At 36.7% G+C, this 24424-nt stretch overlaps 1 protein-coding gene across 2 annotated transcripts in view; it reads left to right on the top strand.

Annotated features, from left to right (window-relative positions):
* Positions 1-24424, top strand: part of TENM1 (teneurin transmembrane protein 1) — a 735430-nt gene that overhangs the window by 267253 nt on the left and 443753 nt on the right. For both annotated transcript variants that reach the window (XM_070604355.1, XM_070604354.1), the window contains exons 4-5: positions 13728-13988; positions 15636-15692. In XM_070604355.1, coding sequence (XP_070460456.1) covers positions 13728-13988; positions 15636-15692 — 318 coding nt within the window. The remainder of the gene's footprint in view (positions 1-13727; positions 13989-15635; positions 15693-24424) is intronic.

Raw genomic sequence — 24424 nt, 5'->3', positions numbered from 1 at the left:
TCTCAGCATAGCTTCCCAGGGTTCAGCTTCCTAATGGAGGATGCACAGAAGACATCGTTTTCACATAGTAGCTTTCAATTGTTACAAGAAGCTAAATTTCTGCACCACTGCTTTCATATACTCGAGGTTTAATGAAGCCTCTCGAAGGACCCTGTATTAATACCCAGATGAAATACACAGACAATAATACAACAGATTAATATACAGATGAAAATCTGTGTGGTTCTGATACTGAGTTTGGTCTGAACACTATTATTACAAATTGATTCCAACTAGAATATGAGCCCCATGAGGGCAGGGAATTTTGTCTATTGTGTTCATTGCTTTTTTCCTAGTACCTGACCCAATGCCTGCCACACTATATGGTTAATAAACATTTGCTTAAAAATGAATTTCCTTATAGTCTGGATTAAAGTTCTAGAATTTCCAGTCTGCTTTGTAGATTTCTGAAAAATTCTTAAAATTCAGTTGTATGCAGATTAATGATTCTGGAGCCCTTACATATAGGAATAGTAAGCAGCGTGGGATATAATTTGAGACAAGTAAGGCCCAATTCCTTAGCGTGGCATATAAGGCCCTTTGCAAACTGGCTTCTGTACCCATCCACCTATAGGACAGAAACAGAAAATTATTTGCTATTCTTGAAATTCACTATTCCCTTGCACATATCTTTGCCTTTGAACACGTGGTTCTCTCTGCTAGAAATGCTCTTACCAGTTTTTTTAACTTTCCCGAGGTATATTCATCCTTTAAGATGCAACTCGAAGTGTCATCTCTTTTCCGAAGCCATTCTCAATCTTCCAGGCAGGATGAGTCCTTCACTTCCCTTGGACTCCACGGCCCTTTATGCGTGAATTTGTCATGGCACTGACTTGCTTGTCATGTCCTCATTTCCATGTCTGCACTAGATTGTCAACCCTTTCAGGGCAGAGGATACATCTTTTTTTTTTTTCCTTCTTTCTCATCTGCCTGGATCCTATCACAGTGCATATCACACAGTAGGTGCTTAATAAGTGCTTATTGAATAACTTATGAACTGAGTGCATGAAAACTAAGGATGGAAGTGCTCTATTAAAAATGATAATATATAATTTGGCATGAATTTGGGAAGAGCAAGTATACTAAACCTAGCTTGAATTTATCAAATTTGCTAACACACTGCTTTGCTTTGAGATAGTTGGCTACAAAAAGGAACATTGGAAGAAGAAAGAGAGAGTAAACAAATGGAGGTAGGAATTCTAGACAAGGAAGTGACATCATAAAAATAATGGATGCTGGGTATGGAGTGAGAGAGGCTAAAGGGCAAGTGGATGGGAAAAAAGAACAAAATTACTTTAGAATCATGCCTAGGACAAACCTTGGATCCAGTGACAGACCAAGTACCTATGTCGAAAGTGAAAATTCAGCCAAGCAGATGTTTTGTCAACATAGCATCACATCACTGTTTGGCTGTTTATTTGAGGTGTTTTTCCCCCAAGGTGATAATTTGGGGACTGAATGGAGTCAACCATTCCAGCATTGTGTAGACTCGTGTTCCATCTGTCGTGTATATCATTAATGTCCTTGGGCAATCCTGGTAGATTGTTTGACCTGCACATCTTTCCAAAATCTGTAAAATGAACACGATTGCATTCATGTCTATAGATTGTCCATTGTTTTTTAAGTGCTTGAAATGTTCATTTGCTTGTTCGGGTTAAATGTTTAGGGCAATGTTAATAAGGAATTGGGCCATATAAATTTCCGATTCAAAAGCACTAATGTCACTGTTGCTGTTTGTATTTGCTCTCTAGCTTGAAGAGGTTTTGGAAAATGCATTTTGTAAAAATTGCCTGCAGTGTTAGGACTAAATGATAGCTAAAGAGAAGCATGCCTTTATCTAATTTCATACCTCCTTGATAAATTTAAAATAAGGAAAAACCTTCCTCAACATTTAACCAGAAACTGTAGAATATTTTCAACTCGAAGCCTTTCTCTGAATGCTGTGATACATGTAAAATTCTTAATGTAGAGCACAGATTTAGGCTCAATCTATTTAGCCTGAGATGATAATGCTACCTTGTAAGCAGGAAATGCCCCCAGTTTTGATTTGACTGTCTCCTCTGGCTGGGTGATAATGTGCTGCAGTAATACCCCACACACGTTCCCGATGAATGATATTCCTCTCATCTTTGTTAATGTTGTTAAATAATTTCAAAACTCTCCTCAAGGCAGCTGCTGCGAGCTGGGGAACTAAACACAGGAGAGGCCAACATTTTCTTTTATTTGTCCTCCTGTAGACACAGATGTTGTTTGTGTTGTCTGGAAGCACAGAATATGCTCTAAAATATCACTGTTATTTTCAGTGAGTCAAAGTGACATGATGCTGGTTAAGTGAATCCATAAGAATTAGTACAAAGTGGAATAATACTTCAAAAGGAGATACAAAAATACTTTAAACTCATGCAAGAACAATGCGCTAATATATGCATAGTTTAAGGGTATCTTTTTTGTACTGTCAGTGACAAAGGAAATGCCCATTTTCTCCCAGCTGCCATATCCCTCAAAGTATTTTGGCGACTGGCTGTGAAAATCCAGATGGAAACAGTAGCAAGCTGAATGAAACCTAGGAGGCAAAAAGCAGGAAGTTCTAGCATCAGCCACATGCACATTGCACAAATGAGGAGATCTGGGCTGTGAATTTGAATGTGCTACTTATAACTTCATATGCTGTATACAGTGATTAGGACTTAGTGTTAAAATTGTTCCCAGTTAGCTTTGCCACTTGGTATCTATGTGGCCTCTTCGAGCTTCAGTTGGTTTATTTGAAAAATATGGATAATAATAACCTTTCTCACAGGGCATACTGTGAAGATTAAATAAAATAATGTATGCTTCAGGGTCTGGTACATAGAAGATGCTAAATCCACATTTGAATGTACTTTTATTTTTTTTAATATGTAAAATTGCATGTTCCTTGGTAGCTTGACCTCCATCCACTTGTGCCCTAGGACTGGAAAATGTGTGCTTCGAAATCGGTACTAGTCCAAGTGGTTAAGTCTAAAACCTTGTACTTTGTCAGTTACAAGTGAAGTTTGCAGTAACTGAGATAGATTAGCTTTCCAATTTCCACAACTAATAGAGAATGGCCTTTCTTTCTAAATATGTTTGTACTGGTAGGACTGTAATGTAAACTCAACTCTCAAAAAATAATTCTACCAGTTCAGATCTACTATACTTCGGAATGAGGTCAAGACTGGTCCCGATTACTAGAGTGTTTGACTTCTATGCTACTGTTTCTGTCTTATAACCCATTCTGCCATTACAATATATATACAATGCTACTAAAGAGCTTTCGTAGAAGTTAGTGGTAAACAAAGGGGACATTACTAACCTCCCATTGTTGAGAGGTATATTTTGAGAGTTGTTTAAATAGTAGGGCTGTATTTGCATTGAGTTACCCATATCCTGTCATCTAGTCCTGTTTGAAACAAATAACATACATTCAGCCAGAATGATTAGCCAGGATTATGATAGAAATCTGTGTTATAGAATAAAACAAAGGCAGCTCGCTTGTTAAGGTGGGAATGGCAAATGTGTGTTACCGATATTGAGTCCACCTAATCTGTCATGGTACTTTATCATTGAGCCCAGATTGGCCCATGAATCCTTCCTGCCCCATTAGGATCAAATCTAATTTGTTGGTTGTGTTAGCATCAGTCTATAATGATCTAAGCATTTAGGAATTTCAAAGTGCAGGATTGAAGGCCCTCTGATTCCACTGGAGTGAAGGCAAATGGCAGACAAGTGAAGAGAAATTCATGTCAGTTCCCTCATTCATGGCAGTTTGTGAACACAGCTTTGTTTTTCAGTCTTACCAATCGTGTTACTTTGTTTCATTGCACCCACTGTTCGACTGGGACATTTAAATTAGGCAAGTAAGAAAAAAATTCTTGTTTACTCCCTCTATTTTCTAAAAGCTTGTTTATTAGAGTATAATTAATATACAGAGAACTGTACACAGTTATAGGGCACAATTTGGAAAATTTTGGCAAATGTGTATATCCATGACAACATCACCACAATCATCATAGTGAACACATCCATCACCACAAAAGTTTCCTCTTACCCCTTTATAATACTTTTCTCTCTACCACTCCCCACCTACTCCACTCCCAGGCAACCACTGTTCTTCTTTCTGTGACTATGGATTAGTTTGCATTTCCTAGAGTTTTACATACATGGAAGCATATACTATGTAGACTTTTTGGGTGGCGCTTTTTTTAAACTCAGCATGGTTTGATGTTTATCCATGTTATTGTATCTATCAATAGTTCATTCCTTTTTGTAGCTCAATAGTATTCCATTGTATGGATATACGAGAGTTTGCATTCATTTGCCTGTTGATGACTATTTGAGTAGTTTCCAACTTTTGGCTATTACAAATAAAGCTGCTGTGAACATTCATGTACAAGTCTTTGTATGGACACATGATTTCATTTCTCTTGGATGAATATCAAGGGGTGGAATAGTTAGATCATATGGTAGGTGTATGTTTAACTTTATAAGACGTGAAGGTCTAATTAACCTTAGAGAAAACGTTGCTCTCAACTTACCTAACAAAGCTTAATAGCAACACCCAAGAGGATAAAACTATTGCCAAGTATTGATCCCATACCAGAACAAAGTTCAATAATATATATAGGAATACAAAAACCTTTTTGTGTACTCTACTCAACGCCCGTGAATTACGAGATTTTTCACTCTGGCTGTTAAGAACAGGGACTGTTTCCAGCCCTGTTTCAGATTCAAAGTTGTTTCCTTTAATCCTTTCAGGTGGTTATTTCCCCAGTTTCATGTGGTTTCCTTGCATGCATGTGCTGTTCGGTACTCAGTGTATATCCGGGAGAACCCTCTGCAGATCTCTGGAGTCCTCTTTCTGTGCAACTCTCTCCTCTTTGGTACTCTGTATACTACAAACACCAGCTGCCTTGGCCTTCCTAGACTACGAGGTCCATCTCCTCAGTTCAGAGAGACTGCCAGCCTCCACCTATGTTCTCCCTCCCTGTGCCTAAGCCTGGAAATTCTTTGCAAACAGTAAGCTGGGGCGATCATAGGGCTCATCTCATTTGTTTCCCATATCTCAAGGATAGCTGTCCTTTGTTGCCCAATATCTGAAAACCATTGTTTCATATATTTGTCTGGTTTTTGTTGTTGTTGTTTCAGGCAGGAAAGTCAATGTGGTTCTTGCCACTCCATCTTGACTGGAAGTGAAAGTATTCTCCAGAATTTAATGTTTTTCTGTAAATAGAATTCCAATTCACAAGTCCCTGATGAGTATCCTGAGAGTTCTTTCTACAGCTTTTGTCCATTTGGAGAGTTTCTTCTTTCTATCCCCGAAAAAAAAAAAAAAAATACATTCTCCGAGTTCATGAAAACAGAGTTTCTCAGAGGAACCTCCTACTCACTCTAGGATACTCTACAAACTTGCAAAGATGATAATTTTTATCTGGCATATGGGATAAAACTGATTGATGATAAGGACAAAGGAAGTTTTGATTCGAGTCAGCTGAAAGATTGTCTTTTACCAAGGCTTTGTGACTGGTTTCAGTAAAAGCCTCCTGGTTCTATACCCTAGGGTGTATTTTGAAGAATTTTAATAGGGAGTCATTTCCCAATTCATTAAGCCAAAAAGTACAGTGAGGACAGTTTCCTTTGTGAGAATATTTTAGTCAGAAGACGATACAGAGAACTTGTTCTCTATTAGTCTAATATTGCTATAAATTTTTTTCCTGGATCCACAGCCAGGAGGCTGTTTTCTTTCTCTCCTTGCCAAATTTGTGAGCATCTATTATTTGGAATGCACATAGCTAATTTACTGAAATAACAATATTTCAATTTGCATTAGTAGGCATTGCTTTATGTTAAGCAAAGTCATCTCATAAGTGTCAGAATTGTATTCAAGAATTTAACTCTTCCAAGAGTGGTTTCATATTAACTACTGACTTTAAAACTTTGGTATTTAATGACCACACTTTACCTAGAATTATTCTAGGGCCTGAGGGGATGGCAATACTACCTCATATTTATATAGTCTTTCATAGATCATACGGCACTTTGCAGAAATAATTTTATTTGATTTTGAGAGGTACCAAAAGTTTAGAAAACACTATAGGATCTGGAGGTCTAATTCAGGAGGTAACACTGATGATATACATATAGAGAAAAAAGAAATATACAATCAGCTATAAAACTATGTCATAAGATTAGCAATGCTATAGAGAAGGGTAAGATTATTGGGAGGGGGGAGAGGAAAGTTGGAGAATACTTTGTGAAGGTACTGACTCAGGCGGGATATTAGGAATTAGATTAGTGAAAAATCAAAGGGAGATATTCCAGGTGGTTGGCACAATATGTCCAAAGATACAGAGGCAAAAATAAGCAGGTCACCTTTGAAAGATGGCAAGAAGAATCCCCTAGTGGAGCAGAATGTAGTTTAGTCCGTAGTTCTTCATGGACACTGACTCTGGAGCACACTTCTATCTTGGCATCTTTAATCATTCATCACAAAATAAATGCTTACAGATTACTGTAGAATCTTACAGAAGTCACATTGTTTCCCTTTATGATTATGTGTTTGAAGCACTTGCAGGTGTTTTTAGTGGTCATTTAACTCTTTAGCTCATTGGTCTGACTTCTCTCGATGGAATTATACTGCATATTAATGCAGTTTAAAATATACCACATGCACGCACACACACACACTAAACAAACAGCTTCACATGCTTAGCGAACATAATGAAAATACAGAAGTATACCTGGAAGACCATGGTGATCGATAAGGATTCAAGGTCCAAAGTGTTATGAACAGCCAGAAATTTGGACCAACACAGGTAAGAAATGAGAAATTTTTAGGGCCATTGAGCACCATGCATTTTCAGTGTTCAGTAGCCCTGAAAATTTCTCATTTAGGCCAGGAAGTCTCTGTCTCATTTGAAATGTTGGAATAAAGGAAACATGCACAGGTTCTCATTGATCTAAATTTCTGTTGAAGTCCAGGACCTCCCACCATCTTTTCTAGTCCCTGATTCTTTTTCCAGACTCTTGTTATGAAGGCTGTAGAGCAGGCATCGCCTTTGTCGTTGTAGTGGTAACTGCTGTCTGAGTTAGCTTCAGAGCAAGTTCTCCCATCTTACATGAGTATGGTCAAAATGGGGCCCTGCACTAAGGTGAATATTAGTGCAAGGAAATAGAAGTTGATTATTCCCATGTCAAGTTTTCTTCCTTCTTAGATTGCTGAAGGATATTTTCATCTCTATCTAAATATGATTGGAGTCCTTTTTGATTTCTACAGGGTTCCCACCTCATCTCCCTTCCTTTTGACTTTGTGCTATAATTCTGTGTCTTTCTCTGGTTGGAGCCTTTTTTACAGATTTGCAACTCACTGTACTTCTGAGAGCATCCTTTTTGACATTAACATGGTCTTTTAACTATGTTCTGGCATGGCTCCAGTTAGCCAATATTGGTCACAAAGCATGAATGTTTATACATCAGGCTTTTAACTCTGCTCAGATTTTTTGCTGTGCTTTTTGCTACCCTGACAGATGGAGAAATCTTGAAAATTAAATAAGGCATAATTGATAGGTCCTGAGTCGCGGGATAATGGGTGCGTCTGGATCTGTGAGGGGAGATTAGGCTATAGGAAGCTTGGTTATTTTCTTCAAGTCCTCTGATAACCACAGGCTCCAGACTTGCATGTGGGAGCGGTCCATCTCTCACTCTTGTGCCCCAGAAAAGGCTGATGAGCCCTCAGCAGAAAAATAAAGATCAGGTCTGGGTGGTGTGTCTTTATTACTTTGTCGTCATTTGGACCTTTAAAAAAGCCCTCCGTGGAACTTGCCGTAGGACATGACGTCGTCCTGTTAACTCACTCTGCTCAGTGCCTGGTACAGTACTGTGCATTTGATAAAGCTTTTTCATGAAGTAAGAGAAGAGGAAATTAAATTGGGCTAATTTTCTAAGACTAAGAGAAATCAGAGAAGTCTATTTTATTTTATTTTCTTGACTTGAAATTGAGTGGGTGTTCAGCGGAGCTGTGTTTGAGTAAAATTACATGAACTGATTTGTTTGACAATTTGGTATTTTCTTTTCAAAGCCCCCAAACCGAGAAATACAAAATGGTATCCAGTAGTGAAAATTATTTGTCTCCTGTCTGGTGTTGCTCATTTCTTTCTTTCTTTGAGTTTTTTGCTTAAGACTGTATTAATCCATTGTATTTTTCTCCTGGAGCCAGTAATGAATTATTAGTGGGTCAGCAATGTTTTTTAATTGTGTGAATTTTTGTTTAATATGCCATAGAGTACTGTTTGCAATAGCCATGTTTATAAACTGATAATTTTATGTTTGATGAGTAATTATTTACTCAGTTGATTTTTTACGTTATATATTTCACATACTCTATCAATAATCTTGCAATTCACAATGGATACCTAGGCTACATCAATACTTTAATATAGTAAGACTTGTAATCATGACTCAAGATCTTATTTACCTAATGTGTGTGATTATCCTTCACAATAGATGTATGAATAGTACCTTGATCCATGAAACCACTTATTCTTTTCCCATTTGAAAGTATTAACCATTCCACATTTTGCCATAAGAGTCTCAAGTTATAATTTCAGAATTTTAGATCAGAGGAGTTACCTAGAGACTTATTTCTAACTGGACTTGAACATTTTACAAATAAGAGAACTGAGACTCCAAGATGTTAAGTTACTTATCCAGAAACCATGTGAGTAATTAATGACAACTGCTTTTGCATATAATCCATAAGGCTTGCTGTGAGTCATAGTAATTAAAGCTAATAATTTTATCCCCTTTCCCTTTTCCTTATTTTGGAAATGGACTACATTCTTGAGAAGTTGTATCCCAAATCATTCAGGTCATGGCTAAGATTAATCATGCTTTTTGACCTCCAATTATTTATTTTGAGTGTGATTCCTTAAAGCTTCCTTTTTACAGAAAGTACAGGTGGGTAGAATTTTAAGAAAAGTCAAGTCTTGAGCTTATCAGATACTCAGGAATGGCATTTCTAGAAAAACGCTGATATAGATTACTATTACTTTCCCTTTCAAGTTTTGATTAATGGCTTCTCCAGGCTGAACACCTAAACATCAATCCCTAGATTCAGAGAGCAAATACAGTAGTCCATTTTATTCAGTACTTGATAGCATTTTTACAAAATTATTAATTTGCTGGCATTAATAGAAGCCTAAAGTAATCCTTTGCACCAAATTCACTCAACTTAGTCTCATGATCCCCAGCTACAGAATGTTCCCTTAACTGCTGAAAGCTCATCAATGATCAGTTTCATCCATAGTCTCCCCTCTAAAATTGGCTTTAAACTGTTATGTTCTCAGGAAAAAAGTGCTCCCTGGAGGATCACTGAGAAATCATGCATCTGTTAGCCTTGATGCCTTTTGGCTTAGATATAAGCAAGATTTTGACTACCTTTTTGTTCATGTTACACGTGCTTTTTTCCACTAAGAGGAAAAGAGTGAGGCCTCCTTCTAGCTTGGAGTTCCCTGGTTCCATCTATGAAAACTGACTGATTCTCCGGTCTCCTCATTGTCCTACTATCTGATGGTGTATAATCCACTAAAGAAAACTTATAGAGGTATAATTGAAGTACAATAAACTAAACACATTTAAAGTGTACAATATGACGCACTTTGACATGTATACACTTGTGAAACTATTACCCCAGTCGAGGTAACAGACATTTAGATCATCCCAAAAGTTTCCTTGTGTCCCTTTGTTCTCCATCTCTCCCTCACTCTCTTCCCCAGGCAACCACTGATCTACTTTCTGTCAGTATAGATTGATTTGCCTTTTCTAGAATTTTATTTAAATGGAAGCATACTGTATGTAGGCATACTGTCAGTCTTCTTTCACACAGCATAATTATTTTGAGGTCCATGCATCTCGTTATATATCAATAGTTCATTCCTTTTTAGGACTGAGTAGTATTCCATTTTGTGGATATACCACAGGTGGCTTATCTTTTCAGCTATTCATGGACATTTGGCTTCTTTCTACTTTGTTGCTTTTATGAATAAAGCTTATGAACAACCTTGTACAGATTTTTGTATGGACAGATGTCTTCATTTCTTTGGGATAAATGTCCAGCAGTGCATTGCTCTCTTGTTAAGTATAGCTTTATCTTCCTAGGAAACTGCCAAACTATTTTCTAAATTGATTGTACCATTTTACTTGCTCATCAGCAGTGTAAATAGTTGCTCCAGATCCTTGTCAACACTTGCCATGGTCAGAGTATTTTTAACCATTCTGCTAGGTCTGTAGTGCTATCTCTGTGGTTTTAATTTGCATTTTCCAGAAAACTAATGATGTTGAGCATCTTTTCATTTGCTTTTCAGTCATTCCTATATCTTTCTTTGTGAAGTATCTCTTCAAATCTTTTGCCCGTTTTAAAAATTGGATCTCAACTCTTTATTAATATGCTCAGATTTCATCTCTTGCAAGGCTGCAAAATAGATTTTCCTTACAGTAAACATTAAATAGACTTTTGTGAGGCCCCAAATACATCATTCACTTGGCAATATCTATATCTGTTTACTCTTGAAATGTAGGTTCTCATGGTAAGAGTCTATCCATTTAAATCTTGGGTATCCTAAGATTGTACTTACATTTCTCTCGTGACTAGCTTTTTGATAAGAATAGATCCATAATAAATCCAGTTGAACTTTCTCTTCTCTAGGGAATATGTAGTATTTTAGGTAACAAGGTTATATGTACAAGGCTAAAAACACCCACTTAAGGTGCATTGTAAGTGCTTTGTAGAAAATGCATCCTATGGGAATTTGGAACACCACTAAGACTTTTGTGTATTTAAGGAAATAATTTACAGTGATAAAACCGATTTCAAAAAAGGGAAGTGAGTCAGTTCAATGAATATCAGTTACTGTGAAAGTTTTTCTTTTCTTTCTTTCTTTTTTTCCTTTTGCTTCAACATTAAAAAAAGCGAGCGACTAATAACTTACTCGATTGTTACTTTTTCTAATTACATATCAACAAGGAAGTAGACTTTTATCTGACAGTGTTTACCTGGAGAATTTGTGGTTTAGTCTTTGTATTCAAATCAGAGTATAGTTCCCATAGAAATATCATGCAATTTTTTTATCAGATTACACCATATTTCCTTAGAAGGAAACAAATTCATGTTCAAATTTCCTTTTGAATGAGAAAAAAATCTCTTTAACAAAGAGAGATTCTGCTTACATCTATCAGTGAGGTTTTTTTTAACCTTATCTAGTATTTTATTATTTTGAATGACAAATTGGCTGTGTATTTTTATTTGCTCATCCTTTTCCAATGAATATCTTTACTATGACTCAGATGCTCATTTTAAAATCTTCTGAAAGTCACATCTCATATGCCGTTGTATGAGTGAAAATAAATGCAAGTCTGTGGTTTTGAAAGCAAACTTCTTAATTAGTGCCCTGAATTCATGGAAAATAAATGGAGGCACTTCACAGCAATTTAGTTCCAACATTTTCTTTCTTATTTCTCCAAGTAGAATTAGAACAGGTTGCTGCAAAATCTTGGGTAATGCCACAATAGGTTATTCTCTCACTTCTTCCTCCCTTTTCCTGGCTACCAGTCACTTTAGAGAAATCTCTAGGGAAGTAGTTTTCAAAGTGTGGTCCCTGGACCAGTAGCATAGGCCTTACCTGGGAACTTTTTAGAAATGCAGATTCTCCAGCCTACTCCAGAGTCTGAGTCAGAAACTGAAACTGAGGGGCAAGCACAGCAATCTGTGTTTTAACAAGCTTTCCAGGTGATTCTGAAGTATGATGAAGTTTGGGAACCACTCGTCTAGAGGAGTGAAGAAAGTTGTGAATGCAGGCCTATATAAAATTCCTTTCCTACGGCTTCAAGCTGGCAGGTTTCATTACCAGGTTGCTGTAGCAACAACTGCACAGCAGGATTGGATAATGAAACATTGTGAAATTAAGAGACATGAATGCTAACCAATCACAATATTTTAGATCACTAAGATTTACATTGGGTAAAATGGATTTTTACTTTTAGCCTTATGTCAAGTAGAAGCACAGTTTCATAAGGTTTTATGTTTGACAATGGAAACCATGCCTATTTTTCATACATTACTCCTTTGGAATTTAGGCAAATTTTTATAGAAAAATAAGATTGCTCTTAAAGACATTCATCACAGAAGTCGTAAGTAACATTCTCAGCAGTGACATATAAGCCTGAAAGAATTAATTTATAACTGAGTTTTCCTAATACATTATAGTAGCTTTATTTGCATGTGATATCTGTTTCACAGAGCACAGTGCTGGGCACCTAATGGCTATTAAATAAGCATTAAGATTTGATTTGTTAAATCACGTTTGGCAGTTATATGTCAGAAAAATAGCTATTTTAAAAAATATATTTATATTCTGCACTCATCTTTCTAGTATATATCTATCTAAATTCCAGCACTTTCTTTATTCAAAGAATTAAATTCATTTTAGGGTTTGCATTTTATTGATATGTGCTAAGGATTAAATGCACTCAGTTAAGCTTCTTCCTGGCCAAATGACATACCCTTCCTCTGATGTCAGGTTGAGAAAATCCAATGCAGTGTACAACATCCCTGGATTACCTTATCTGAGTATTACATGGACATTTCAGATGATACGTCTTGGCATGTGGTCATTTTTCATTAACTTATTAGGGACTGTTAAAGCATCTTTTCCCCTTTTTGACACCTTGCCATAATTGAATGCAAAATTGACTGAAAGACTGAATGCCTGATATTCATGCAGTAAGTTGATGGGGCTTCATTCCTGTCTAGCAGAAACCACGTCCAGATGTGTGTTTTAGGGAAAAGAGTTCCTTTGCTATGTGATGTAGGCTATGGACAACTGACATCTACCCTCTGGACTTTATTTTTCTCAATTGTAAAACGGGGATTTGTTAAATCATCTGTAAGACCCCAAATATTTTGATTCCAAGACTTGGGGGAAAAGAGGGGAAAATCCAAACTATGAAACACTGCTGAGGTGCAATATACAACTAAATATTTTTAATGTATTTGTAGAAAGAATGAATGAAACAAAATAATTAGCATAAATTAAGCCTCAAACTCCTTTGGAGACAAGGGAAATAATGATATTAAGTACTCATAACGTTAATGTTTAGACTAACTTGTTTTAGGAAAAATACTTCAGAAAAGTATATTTAAACTTAATGTTTTTTCCTCAGCAGTTTTACATTGAATTATTTATTCTTAGCTCTAATGTGTATAAAATACTTAGAAAAGCCAATAATTTTAATATTTTAAGCATAGGTGCACTCTACAGATCATACATTCTTCCTAGAAGAGAACTATCTTTTAAAGGACAGCTCTCTACACTTTATACTCCTCTGCACTCACGTATTTCATTACATTTTGTGCAACCTTAAATTGTAGCTATAAAGCTATTTTGGGCATGCTTTTTCCAGAACCTTGTAAGAATCAACAGGAGCATAATTTTAAGCTACAGAAGTGCAAAATAAGCACAGAATCCTTGCTACCATAAATAAAAAGGCCAGAATTCTAACTTTGCAAAAACACATAATTACTAGCAATGGGGGAGGGAGACATAAGGACTAAAAGTAGAATCTTATTGGGTATTTATTCATGTTTCTAAACTTCTTCTCTGAACTTTGTTTCTTCTCAGAGATGGAATTCTGTGAAACCCCTCACACTCTGTGCTCTGGCTACCAGACAGATATGCACAATGTTTCTCGGCATGGCTACCAGCTAGAAATGGGATCTGATGTGGACACGGAGACCGAAGGCGCTGCCTCACCTGACCATGCACTGAGAATGTGGATAAGGGGGATGAAATCAGAGCACAGTTCCTGTTTGTCCAGCAGGGCCAATTCCGCATTGTCCTTGACTGACACTGACCATGAAAGGAAGTCTGATGGGGAGAATGGTAATGGAACTATCTATACTGTTTAAGTAAACCCCAGAGAGAATACAGTTTTAGTCTTTGAATTGTTTTCCATCCCTATGTCTGCCTACTTCCATTTAATATGCAGGATGGAAATGCAAGTTAGCAGGGTCCCATGGAGAAGGCATGCACCTACATATCTGGCAAATAGACATATTTATTTACAATGGTAGATAAAACACTTTATTTCTGGTGATCCCTCCAGGGAAATAATCTCGTGTAGTAAGCAATATTGTACATATCTTATTTATTACTCACTTTTTATTTCATCTTTGTTTTCCAGTGCAATACTAGTAAGATTTGTTATAGGAAGCACTCATTTCAAGTGTTGTGGCTTTATATCAATATATGAACAATGAGATGAATAACTGTATAGCGTGTGTATTCTGTATGCGGTTTCTTTTTTGAGTCAGATTAACCTGTCCAGTGTACAGACAGATTCAAATTAACCAAGTTAGACTGAAATGATTAAAAACACCAGAAGATAAATTCACATTAGTCATTTGCCAGACGATAAACAATAACAGGAGTATCATTAAATTGTAATTATGTGTTATTTTCTTTAAATTTTTTGAAAAAGGAAAAGTTTTGTCTTTTTGATTTGTTGGGGAGGGGTTGCTTTATTTTATTTCTGTTCTTTTGTCCCTACCAAAGAGCAAAATCCTTTCATAAAAAGCACGTTAATGCTTATTAAACACATTAATCTAGTCTCTCCATCATTCTGTTTGTCTAAATTTCATAGGCCCCATCGCCACAACCACAAAGGCCTGGTCTGTTAGCAGTGGCTAATCAGTATTTTCTCAGGTGGCCAAAAGGTAGCCAACAGCCCTGTAGCTGCAGCTTTTTCTAGTCTGTCCTCCTGTGCCTCCTTTAGCCCATAGAGGACACCGGTTACAAGGATACAAGCAGGAATGACTGTTTGCCCACTGGTTTGGATATAATTTCCTAAATTATAGGCCATGACACTTTCTAATATCACCAAGTGTCCTTGGGGTCTTGATCATTTTAGTTTATTTTTACATATGTATGTACGTATTGCTGACTTTGGCCAAGAGTGTAGGAGGCGAATTATGGAAATGAGAAGGGAACATATTTGACCTATGTATGCATATGCATGTCAGTGAAAGAGCAGTAGGATGGAAGTCAGGAGAACTTGGACTGATCCCTACAGTTTTCTGGGCTTCAACTGTCAAACAGGGAAAATAAGGACCAAATATATGGAAATTGGGTGGTAGATGATCTCCTGTATTACCAGGACTTATTCTCTCTACTTCACTCCTGACAAAGGAAGTTATAGCCAGTTCACTGGGTTGAAACATTAAAATAAAAGAAAGAAGTTTCCTCATGAAGCTCCACCATTCTATTCCTGCAAGACCCTAGGTATGAGGTTTTATTTGGGATAATGAAACTATCCTGGAATTAGACAGTGGTGATGGTTGCACAACTCTGTGAAAATGCTAAAAAACACTGAATTGTACACTTTAAGTGGGTGAACATTATGGTATGTGAATCATATTTCATTGACTTTGTTATTAAAAAAATGCTACTGAATGAAGTGTAAGGGTTGAAGATTGAGGAATCCAAGATGACTTGGACAGAGATTAATTAGTGATATGTTTGATATTACAGGTTTTAAATTCTCTCCTGTTTGTTGTGACATGGAGGCTCAAGCTGGGTCTACTCAAGGCAAGTATTTTCAAATATTTGAACACATTATTTTTACCTCACCCCATCTTTGACACCCACCGCGCAAAGTGGAACCCTGCCTCTCTGACAAACACCGCACAGGCCTGGTTAATTAACTTGTCAAAGATTAGTTCATTGGCAGCTTATTGGTTTCTTTCCTCTGGAAAACTTCATGCGTGTGTGTTGATAGTGAAGAGGAGGTGAGCGAGGAGCTGGGGAGAATGACAAGACAAGATTTAAAGTGGGATAGGGAAACGCTGGTTTAGCGTGGGGGCTAACCAGGTTGAGTTGGGTTTGGCCTCATGATTTCCTATGTTATCTATGATTTTTTGCATGGCTCTAGCCATTAATTTAGTATAGTTCAGATACTGTCATAACTTTACAGTGCCTCAGCAAATGGCCTTGGTCTTTTCCTTCAGATGCTCTGGCTTGGCTTTAGAATCACACTACATCTGTGTCATCCATTATAAATAACACTTTCAAATGAAAATGTTCATTCTTTTCTGTAAACCTGTGTTTATACTGTCTTTTCTCAGTGAGGGGACATTGTTTTCCTTCTATTTTTGCCTTCATTGTGCTTATTGGACTTTGTCCCTTTGAAGACGGATACTGAAAGCAATATTTATAAATGATTTTGGTGAAAATCAAACACTTTTGGGGGAGGATCCTCACATCTGACCACAGGGCAATGACTCGAAATTGGAAGCGTGCTGGAGGAAAGATATCAGGGGAAAGATATATTAGAATCAGCTTTATCAAAATGCACATTATCAGGGCCAGCCCCCTGGTGTAGTGGTTAGGTTCAGTGCACTCCGCTTCGGCAGCCTGGGTTTGCGGGTTCAGATCCTGGGCAGGGACCTACTCCACTCGTCAGACATGCTGTGGTGGGAACCCACATATAAAGTGGAGGAAGACTGGAACAGATGTTAGCTCAGGGCTAATCTTCCTCAGCAAAAATAATAATAATAAAATGCACATTATCCTCCCCCACCCCCACCATGAGAACTTTTTACCTTGCTGAGCCACTGTACTGTGTTAATGTGCCCTACACCTTGGATGTGTTAAGGACTTTCAGGAATATTTGGGGCTGTTCAGTTTCATTTGACCTTCAGTCTAATCAACCATCTGGCTTGACCATGTAACACTATTGACCGAGACAGAGTTGGAAGACTCAGGGGTGAAGGACATGCATCTTTTCTTTTCTGTGTAGGTTTACTTTGCTTATGGTTTATTTTAGGAACTGGATAAAATACTACAAAATTGGGCTGGGCTGCCAAGGAAAACCTACAATCTAGTCCTTAAACTAGTCCTTAACTGCAAGCCTCTGTTGGCCCAATGTGCACCTCCAAGAATGACTTCATCTTTTGAGAGGCAGTAGCGCACAGTAATTAAACATTTGTACTGCAGAGCCAGATAGCCTAGGTTTAAATCACAGCTGTGTGACCTTGGGAAAGTTACATGAAGTTTCTGTGCCTGAATTTCACCGTCTATAAAATAAGGATAATGTTAATATGTACTGGATTTTGTGGGTAGGATTTCGTGAGGATTGAATGAATTAATGAACATAAGGGTTTCGAATAGTACTTGTAACATACAAGTAAAATATTAACATTCACTATTATTATTGATCTGCACTTCACAACTTCCAAACACACTTTTGATGTCTTGATCTCATTTCATCCTCATGACCGCTCTGTGAAATAGATTCTATTGTTATCTGCATCTTACATAGCAAGAAGAGGTAAAACAGCAATTGAGAAACCAGTTAACTAAATACAACAGATTGTTTTCCAAATAGTCATTTTTTCCCTTCCTTAGATTATCTATGAATATAAGACATGAACTCAAACAAGTCTTCTCTGCTCAGAGTTCTGTAAGTCTTACTCTGACTTCTATTACTAATTTTAAATAAGGAGTATACAATTTAGAATCTTATTTATGACCTATAACAGGATTTTACTAATTTGGATTCCATAAATTTTAAGTGATAATCAGGCCTGACCTGCCTTCATCATTTCCATAAATTCTCCCAAAGGAGGTTTGAGTTGAGATGAGACTGTAAATGGTTTTTCTAAAAGCATGTTAATCTGAAGAAATAAGTTATTCTCAATGAATTGAACCTGAAGTTTATGTGCAAATGTTGCTGTTTATTTCCCAATGACCTCACCCATGTATGAAAGCAAGCCTAGCAGGGCATCTATTTTACCAATTTGAGTTTATATTTACTATATTTGAAAGAGGGAAGCAGCTTAAAAGTTTTAGGGTTTATGTATTTCAGAAATTACCTCTGACTCCATGCCCCCCCATCTCTGTGCCTCAGTGTGAATGACATTTTATTTTGTTTTTGCCATCCTATACATTCTGATTTTTAGATTATTGATGAGGCAATGGGCATAATGTCATGGACCAGCTTAGGATGATATAAACTTCATTCTTGTAAATGTGGGAGAAAAGTGAAGATGGGGAAACTGTTAATTTGGGTGAATTGTTTAGTTGAGAAAGATTCTGAGAAGGGATTTCAAAGACTCTTTCAATTCTACGCATCCTAGGAGATTATGACTTGCATTTTCTACTTACATTTCCAAAATCATGTCTATAAGAACTTATTTCTTTAATTTCATTAATTGGTCAAGCTTTTCAAAATACTTATTTTTTCTCACTTTCATAAACTCTATTTGATTACCCCTAATTGAATTTAAATCTCTGGCATGCTATAACCTATGAAGAATTAAAATAAATAACCCTCAATTTCAGTACTGAAACACTTGGACTGAGAGACCTGTAGTACAGGGAAGGGAGAGCATCAAGTAACAGAAGGGAATCTGGATTTCTTGGCTTTCACAGGGCAATCAGAACACTAATGCACTTTGTTTCCGTTCCCTCAAATTTATCCTAAGTAAACCCTTTGTTGTCTATTGATGCTTAATGGTCTATTAGGAAACATGCAAATTTACTGAAGTTAGCTTCATCCTGAGGCCTGTGAGCAGGACACTGATACAATCATAACGCTTTACTCGTTTTACCCTTTCTCCACTCCCATTTCACCTTACTCCCAACCATTACTGTTCATTATAGGCTAATACTTGTGTGTTTTCTATCCTCGCAATGGTTTTTAGTAAGTACTAGACGGGAGGCTGTTTGAAGCCAGGGCCTGGTTTATTTGCTGTTTTAGCCTTGATACTTAGCCACTGGATATGGAACACAGTAGGCACCAAAGAAATGTGCATTGCTCTGAGGGGAAAAATTAAAACTGAGAGATATTTTTTTGTAGATCTTCTCTGATCTTACAAGGATAGAATTGCTACAGTGGGTCAAACCTCTGGTCATCTAACACACACCTCTGCCTCTGACAGATGATCCAATGGGCGTTTCTTAGAAGGATTTGGCAGTCCTACTTGAGCATCAACCTCAGTGATTAGGGTATTTCTCAATAATGACACTTGACTATACATTAGGCTGGAGGAAAAGCTATATCAGCAGCTAAATTTGAATAATCAATTTCCAAGAATGTATTTTTCACATATGGTCTAAATGAAACAGTTGGATTATAAAAAGTAAAAATGAAATTGCTTATTAAGAAGCTAAATGGAGAGAAATAGGTAGAGAAAAACCATTTGTAATCTTTAATAAAGTATAAATCGTGAAGAAATTATAGCTATATTTTTGTTGATAATGATATTTCTGTGCAAACAATATTTATTGAACACCTACTCTTTTCCAGTCTCTTTATCGGAGAGTGAGGATATATATAAAAGATGACCAGTACACAATGACCCAGCCTCAAGTAATTTACGGTCTAGTGAAAGAGATTGACGCCCTGTTAGTTAGGACTGTTTATTGTTATTTATTATTGTTATTGCAGGAAACAGAAACCAACTTGAGCTAGATTTAAAAAAACAAAAAATTTATTGAAAGGGCATGAGAATGCTTCATGGGACCAGGGCAAGAGTATTGCTAGACCACAAGATGGGACTAGATCAGAAAAATTGTCCCGACTTTGCCTCTTGCTTCTGAATCCATTTCTTTCAGTCTTGTCTCTGCAGATTGACTTTCTCTAAATCTCCATCCACAAGGAAGGCATAAAATTTCATACAGCTCCCCAGTTTATATTTCTTCTGTTCAGGAAAGAAGTTGAGATTAACTGGATATTTTTCCATGCCATTTCTGAATTCCAAGGGGACAGAATAATTTTCCCAGCTTGAATCAGATGTCTACCACCGGTCCCATAAACTACAACCAGGGAATAATGTCGGTAATACAAATGTTGCTTTCTGGGAGCCCACCCATTGGATCCTTGGAACAGTTCTCAATGCAGAGCAGTCAGAGTCAAGTGGGCAAATAACCTAAAGAGGTCTACTAGACAGAATACAGAACTAATTTTAATACAATTTAGTTGGTACTATGATAAAGATATGTGCAGTTTGCTATGAGACCACAAAGCATGTGAAACTATTTATTAATGTAAAAATGGTTATATTAATGCAATCTAATAAACCATATTCTCTGTACAATGAGTGGTTAAGAGCATGGAATGTGGTATAAGAGAAACCTAGGTTTGTGCCCTGGTTCTGCCATGGGCCTGCTGTGTGTCCTTGGACAGGTAACTAAAGCTCTCCAAGCTTCGGTTTCCTCATCTGTCAAATGGAGACATTACCTATTTCAGTTTTGTGTGTGTGGGAGGGTTAAAAGAGAAAATGGGGGGCTGGCCCCGTGGCCGAGTGGTTAAGTTCGCACGCTCCGCTGCAGGCGGCCCAGTGTTTCGTTAGTTCGAATCCTGGGCACGGACATGGCACTGCTCATCAGACCACGCTGAGGCAGCGTCTCACATGCCACAACTAGAAGAACCCACAACGAAGAATACACAACTATGTACTGGGGGGCTTTGGGGAGAAAAAGGAAAAATTAAAATCTTTAAAAAAAAAGAGAGAAAATGGATATATAACACTTCACAGTGTGCTTGTTATATATTAAATATTCAATAAATGTTAGTTGTGGGTATTTATCACTAAGCAAGAATTTATTCTGCATGTATTGTGGGGTAGGTGCTACAGGGTGAAGTATCTCCTTATCAAGGGTTGGCCAGACATGCAATGTGGCTTCTGAAACATCTGGTGTCCCAGGAAACTCTCTAGCCTAGCAGAGTCCGGCCTACTTCCTCCTCGTTTTCAACTGGGTAAAATTCCTTGCACTTGTCTTATGTTAAATAATACATCATTTCAGTAGCCAACAATATTATTCTGCTAAGTATAGAAGACTGTGAGAGGAAATTCCATGAAACACTTCAGACCTGGCTGAGGGTTCACTTGTACTATTGTATTTCCTCTTGTGATCGTAGTAGCCTCTTAAGGTAGAACTGGGGTTTCAACTACTCAGAAGCACTGTTGATTTCCATGATTGTTGGGCAGCTGAGCTGCCTGTGTTCTGCTCAGGAACTTTATAGGTAAGGGATTATCTGATACAATCCCATAATAGTCAAAAATCCATTAGTGCTGCTCCCCATTGCTTCTGTACTGCATACCACAGAAACTTGGTAATATACCATGTGCTACCAATAAACACCAAACCATCATAGCCATGCATATGTCATTCTCAGGCCCTAAATTGCTTCATTGAAACAGCAGGAGTTGTAAAAACATGGCTAGCCTGACACCTGGGTTTCTTGAATGACATGTGGTAGCTATACCCAAATGAGGAGTTATTCCTTCTGATATTTGACCATGGGGGCCATTCGTGTGTATTTAATGGAGGGAATTTGTTTGTTTTTTTTACATTTCTTTCCTTTGCTTTTTTGTTTTCCCCTGGTAGTATAAGTTATATAGGACACTTCCATAGCAATGATAACAGTTCCCTGGGAACCATTTGAATGTCGAAGGAAGTGTGTGAAACAATGCAATGACTTGGTAATAGCTTTGGCAGGAGCTCTGCCATATAACTGACATCCTAATGGCTCTGTTGGACCCATTAGGCGTGTATAAGACAGTGCAGTTGACTTTGTAATGGCTCCTTTGGAGACGTTACACGATCAGAGGAAGTGGGTAAGTCATTGGGATTACTTTATATGTGGGTGAGGCACTTCTGTGGTGACTGTGATACTCTTAAAATTGAAAACAATTTTGATGATATTGAAATTCAAGCCATTATAAAGTTAGATATAACAAGTTCATATTTTTTGTAGCTAATTTTAACTAGTATTTTTTTTTTAGTATTGACGTAAGATCAGCTGATGGTTTAAAAATTAAAACAATAAAAACAGATTTAAAGTGAAAAATCCTTCTCCCTCTTGCATTTCAGGTGCCACTCTTGAGAGACAGCCAGCATTAACACTGTGTTATGTATCTTTTTCCAAATGTTCTATACGTGTACAAATTGGATAACATACTGTAGAAAGTCCAATAACGTTTTTAGAGTTAATATTATATGTTGGATATTTTCCCATATTTGCAGTATAGATCTGCCTCATTCCTTTCGATGGCTGTCTAGTGTTCTTTTTCCGTATGTATCATTTTTTATTTAGTCAGTCCCCTGTTGGTGGACATCTTGGTTTCCAGTGCTTTGATATTAAAAACAGTACTGCACTTAACATCTTTGTACACATCTTTTTGCACACCTGTTAGAGTAGAAATGATGGGCCAAGCGTATGTACATTTAACATTTTTAGACATATTATGAAGTTTCCCTGTTAAACAATCTATTTAGCTTCCTACTAATGCACCTGTTTTCTCATATCCTTATCAACACTGGCAATGATGAAAAAGGTTTCTAATACCCAGTCTACTAGATGAAATATGGTACTTTTTGTGCTATTATTTCACAATTTATTCACGAGTGAGCTTGGACATCTTTTTATATGTTAATGACCACTTGCATTTCTTTTTCTCTGAATTGCCTGTTGACATCCTTCACCCATTTTTCTACTTGAATTTTCATATTTCTTATTAATTTTCAAGAACACTTCATATGTTAATGGTAAAAAAAGCCTTGGTCACATATTATGCATTTATCCTAGTTTGTCATTTGCCTTTTGAAATAAGTTCATAAGATGTGTCTCTGTGTGTGTAGATATAGAGCTGTATAATTTTAAGTGGTCAAATTTAACCATCTATATTTTATGGCTTATGGAAGTATATGGAAATGATAGAAAGATAGAAGATAGGTAGATAGCTAGATATAGATATAGATATAATTGTTAAAAATATTATATGGCCCCCAATTATAAAAGTAAACTGAAAATTTATGTTAATTTTAAAATAGAATATAAGTATATACAAAAAAATAATAAATCTAGGGGCCAGCCTTGTGGCCGAGTGGTCAAGTTCGCACGTTCCTCTTCGGTGGCCCAGGGTTTCACTGGTTCGGATTCTGGGCGCAGACATGGCACCGCTCATCAGGCCATGCTGATGCATCATCCCACATGCCACAACTCGAAGGATTCACAACTAAAAATATACGACTATGTACCGGCGGGCTTTGGGAAGAAAAAGGAAAAATAAAATCTTTAAATAATAATAATAATAATAATAATAATAAATGTATGGTATTCTGCATCATAGATATGTTTATGTGAAAACAAGCTTGAATGTAGAAGTTACAGTATAAATAATGTAGGCAACAAAAAATATTAGAATTATTTAGGTTAATCTTCATAATTGATCTGAATGTATTGTTTAGTCACTTATTTCTTTAGTACGTTAAGTAGTGTGAATGTAGCCAAAAAGAGTTAATGTGCTTATAGAGGTAGCTTATCAATAGATTTCTTTAAAAGGAGTTTAGAAAATGTAAGAAAAACTATGAATGAACCTATATTCACTAGAAATAAAATAATACTGTCTTCTGAATTAGAAAATGATGCTCCAGTTGCCATAGTCAGGACATGTGCCTTTGATAGTTCTTTTCTGGGTTTGGGCGTGGGTTTATGTTAAGTCATTCATGTTTCCTTCACTGTCCATCTTTTAACTATTGATAGATATCTGTGAGATTACTGGTCAGAGTTAATTTTGTGTGTGTGTATGTGAAGTGGAATGCAATCTAGCCACAATTTATATGCATGCAGGTGAGGGTTTTATTAATGTACGTCCTAGTTTATTTTTTGGAATAATAACTTTAGAGAAAAGGGAAATCACGATGGCTATTTCAGAAGCAAGTTGACTGTTCTTTAGTGAGCTTTTTTGAAAGTAATACTTTTTAGCAAAAAGATTGATAAAGAAAATTGGGAAATTACTGAAAAGTAAGAGAAAGAAAACCTCAAGGTCCCAGGCCCAAATAAAATATTAGTCGCATTTTCTAGTGAATTCATTGTGTTACTTTTTAAGGATCCATGCAACGTGATATTTTACTTGAATTAAAACATAAGCATGTTCCATGGTACCATGTCTTTATTAAACAGTATTTTAAATATATTAGTTAAGTAGATGTACTATAACTTAATTAACTATGCCCTATTTTTGGATATTAACATTTGCAGTATTTTGCTACTATAAAAATGCTACATTAGACTTCTTTGTGGTCAAAGCTTTGGTTCATTTCTTATTTCTTCCTTACAGTAGATTTCTACAAATAAAATTACCAAATTCAATAATTTTTACATTAGGGCTCAAGATATATATTATCAAATTATTTCTGAATTCATACTCTCTCGTTAGCATAGCATGAGAGTAGCCATTTCAGTATTCCCTCACTAGTCCTAGATGATTTACTTTAAAATACTTTTTGCAATTTTTTCAATGAAATGTAAA

This window comes from Equus przewalskii, chromosome X (genome assembly GCF_037783145.1).
Source record: "Equus przewalskii isolate Varuska chromosome X, EquPr2, whole genome shotgun sequence".
Classification (NCBI taxonomy): Eukaryota; Metazoa; Chordata; class Mammalia; order Perissodactyla; family Equidae; genus Equus; species Equus przewalskii.
This window is presented reverse-complemented; position numbering and strand designations above follow the sequence as displayed.